Raw genomic sequence first — 3,907 nt, 5'->3', positions numbered from 1 at the left:
GAGGAGTCGTTTGACCTATCTGATAGCTTTCACGCTTCGTAGTTAGCCAGAATAATTCTGCACGCACGCACGCACAACGCGAAAGTGCCTGTTGTTGCGGTATATGCTCCGTTCGCTTCGTTCGCTCCGCAATTTGCCCCCTAGAGTTTAATTGGAAAATATTGAGATCACCAGAAATTAAAACGGCAATGTATGCCCTTGAAATGACTATTCGTGGAGTTGATCGGGAGAGGTGTTGATTCTTAGTGTCAACGTGATACTCGTCCTCCTTGCTAGCCGAGCGTATGCTCTAGGATTACTGTATTGATCATCAGCTAAGAAGTGGGAATATATATGTTTGCTTTCCTCAAGTGGAAGAGCTTGGAAGTTTACTCGTTGATTATACAAGTTCATATACGTAGAAAGGTAGTTGAGTATTTCCCAAAATTTCCTCGGATTCTCCATTTCCATGTGGTTGTTAATGTGCATATTGTACCACACCGAAAAATAGAGAATCATTCGTTAACGACTCGTGCTGGGTTTTATGAACTGAGCATCTGCATAGTTTCTATTGACACCGTTTTACGTGAAGTGGCGTAAAACGCCGTGGAAAACGCGATATTCGCGCTATGCAGTAGTCGTGAAATGTGTTTTTCATATCACTAGGGTGAAACTCCATTGATTGGTACGATCTCGGTACATGTATGAATTCTAAGCTCTGTCGAGTGGTTGGCATGCGAGGCCTGAGTGACTACTGGGACTGGGGAAGCATCTGGCTTTGGGAAATAACGCCCCTCTAGGGATTGATAACGATGAGGGAAATGCTCCTAATGTGATGATGACATTTACATGGGAAACTGATTGAAGAATGTCTTCCATACGTGGAGAATTCAAAATGAGCTTCCCCCCTTGGGAACATTATAGGTTCCTGGAAGATTCTCGAACATGGGTTTTGGAAGTGCGTCGCGAGAACATGTTGCCACTGGAGCGGTGATGGTTTGCCGTCTCTGGTGTGGAATCTTCGCTGTGCGCAGATGCCTAATTTCGTGGCTGAGGACCGATATTAGAATTTCGGAAATGCAATTTTCGGCGTCGTAGTTGTGAGAGTGACGGTATCCATAGTCGACGTTTGCGTGCAAAATGATGAGCTTTTCGAACGCGTTACAGCTATAGAAGCTATATATAGCTGCTATAGAAGAACATGTACGATAACTGGGTCAGTGACGAGGATTCACAAGGTTTCACATGAGTTCTTCATCGCTGTGAAAATTTCAGTATTGAGTATCACATATAGTAGTATGTGAACATCCATTTTAGATAATATTGCCAACGAGATCATCCTTTTCACTGACTTCGACTGTGTATTTTCAAGTTTCGGAACACTTGATGATTTGAGTGAAAACACAGTGTTTTTGAGAGGTGGTTAAGTTATTGAGAGTTGTTCTAAGGAGTGCCTTTGCTTTCCGCAAACTCCGAACCATGTCAGGAAGTGGTCGTCACGATTGGTCAAATCACAAGCATGAACAGCATGCAATACAAAAGAGGCATTTGATCGTACTCAAGGTCGGTACTTCAACACTTATGAAGCCTTGTCATACCGTAAATATGGCAAATATGGGAGGCTTAGTAGACCTAGTGGCTAGCATTATGAGGGTACCGGGTTATCAAGTGGTTATTGTTACGTCAGCTGCTGTTGGATTCGGGTGCATTAAACTCAACTTAGCAAATCGTCCTACATCTGATCAACTATCATTAAAGCAAGCGGTTGCTGCTGCTGGACAATCCCTTCTTATAAGATTGTATGAGGATCTCTTCGACGCGTATGGCTTGAAAGTAGCGCAGATTCTCTTATCTAGATTTGACTTTTCGGCTAAGGACAGGTTTAGGAACTTCAGGAACGCTACGAACGAATTGTTGAACATGGGGGTTATTCCTATTATAAATGAAAACGACTGTATATGCGTTGACGAGCTACGTTTTGGTGACAACGACACGTTATCTGCCTTGGTGGCTGTCAGCTGTAATGCGGAAAGGCTTTTCCTGCTCACTGACGTCGACTGTCTATATGACAAGAACCCGCACGAATTCGCCGATGCTAAGCCTATACGAGAGCTCAGTAGCTTAGAGCTGGCCAAGCTGGATGTGGAAGTTGGTGGAGACAGTCAGTGGGGTAATACTAGGGCATTTCGAGGGGGATAGTGATGATGCTTGCCAGTATGGAAAAATGGACATGGTCAGTTACGTGTGTTGATGGCAATGAGAAAAATCTGGCAAATTATTGGTTTTTTTGCTCATTTGTATTCTAAGTCGTGTGTAAGCTTCATCACAAGGGAGTTTCACACTAGTGATATGAAGAACACTGGTGAAAAACATATTTTACGACTACTGCATATCACCGCGAATATCGCGTTTTCCATATCCGAGTTTTACGCCACTTCACGTAAAACTCCAACATAGTGCGGAAACTATTCTTTGAGGAAAGCCGGCATATATTTCACTACTGTTTTTTGTTGCTAAGGCACCGGGGGTATGGCGACCAAACTCGTAGCGGCTAGGACTGCAGTAGCTGCTGGTATAGAGTGCATCCTCACGCATGGTGCCAAGCCAAATAAGGTAGTAGTAGTAGTAGTAGTAGTAGTAGTAGTAGTAGTAGTAGTAGTAGTAGTAGTAGTAGTAGCAGGGGGCTGTCCTTATGTGGTAATAAGTTGCTGAGGTACTGGAATACCTCCGGGATGGATCTAGCAAGGGCCTCATGACCGTTTTTAAAGTTGCTCCTGATGGCATGCAGTTCGCTGTATCCAAAATGACCTGGAGGAGACGTTGGATGCTGGGCCTCGAGACTAGAGGTGTAATAAGCCTGGACAGGGGAGCTGCTGATGCGATAAGAAGGAAAAAGAGTCTATTCGCAGCGGGTAGTTAAGGCGAGGCTGCAAGAGTGCTATTATTGGTGAATACGTTGTAGGGATCACTCGCGTCACAGGCAGTTTCCATCGTGATGATTGCGTGTCGCTGGTCGAGGCTGAAACTGGTGAGGAAATTGCTCGAGGTGTGGTAAACCTTCGAGATTTTGAAGTGGAGAAAATCAGAGGACATAAATCGTCCGAGTGAGTTCAAAGGAAGCAAACGTGTTTCAGTTGTTTTGGTAAAGGTATGGAGAACTGTTGGGCTGCGTTGTAGCTCCGGAAGTCGCCTATAGAGAGAATATAATTCTCACGACGGGAGCTCTCGCAGTTTTTGACAGCGAGGCGGAAGACTCGGATCAGCCGAATAACTTGTAGGCTGTCGAGTTTACTTTACATAGTCTCCAACTGATTATTAGGAAAGCTCGCGTTAGCAGTGGTATGGATGGAAGTATGTAAAACTGAGAATGCATCTCACATAGTGGGGAGGGAGTGAAAATAAGTGGACTTTGCTATCGTGTTTTTCTTGACTACAGAGTTCTCGCAGGTGTTGGATACTTGTTCTATCTTGAGTTATAGTTTCGAGTGCCGTTTTGCATACTCACTGATGGGCACATGGAGGGTGAGTTTGCAGCACCGCAAATCTGCAGCTACTTATGAACTGTATATACTGCTGGGTAGTAGTATTGATGACCTGATCATCAACTTCGTGCCTTTATAGAGTATGTTTTGATAGTCGAAGTACTCAGAGTGATGGGGACTTTGCTGGGCAGTGTGAGGGAATATGCACATGGTCAACTATATGTGTTGGTGAGAGTAGGAAAATTCTGAGGATATTCAGGGAATTCTCATTGATTTCTGTACACTTCTACCCGAATTCGTAAGTGAGGAAACTCCCGAGCTCAGCTGAGTGAGCAAACGTATATTCCACCAATACTGCTGCTGTTGTTGTTGTAACGACATGGAATTTTAGAAAAAAAACTACTGAACCTCTTTTGTGGCTCACCCAGAGCGGGAGAAGTGTGAGG

The 3,907-nt window shown here is 44.3% G+C and overlaps 1 protein-coding gene across 1 annotated transcript in view; it reads left to right on the top strand.

The window, feature by feature from the left end:
* Positions 1 to 1,584: 1,584 nt before the first annotated feature.
* Positions 1,585 to 3,907, top strand: part of Pmar_PMAR015421 (Glutamate 5-kinase, putative) — a gene marked incomplete at both ends in the record, with an annotated part of 2,789 nt that continues 466 nt past the window's right edge. Inside the window, 6 exons of the mRNA XM_002787080.1 lie at positions 1,585 to 2,149; positions 2,498 to 2,637; positions 2,768 to 2,891; positions 2,942 to 3,083; positions 3,128 to 3,253; positions 3,853 to 3,901. Coding sequence (XP_002787126.1) covers positions 1,585 to 2,149; positions 2,498 to 2,637; positions 2,768 to 2,891; positions 2,942 to 3,083; positions 3,128 to 3,253; positions 3,853 to 3,901 — 1,146 coding nt within the window. The remainder of the gene's footprint in view (positions 2,150 to 2,497; positions 2,638 to 2,767; positions 2,892 to 2,941; positions 3,084 to 3,127; positions 3,254 to 3,852; positions 3,902 to 3,907) is intronic.

This window comes from Perkinsus marinus (assembly GCF_000006405.1).
Source record: "Perkinsus marinus ATCC 50983 genomic scaffold scf_1104296930404, whole genome shotgun sequence".
Taxonomy (NCBI): domain Eukaryota; phylum Perkinsozoa; order Perkinsida; family Perkinsidae; genus Perkinsus; species Perkinsus marinus.
The sequence above is the reverse complement of the archived record's forward strand: the minus strand, read 5'-3'. Positions and strand labels throughout refer to the sequence as shown.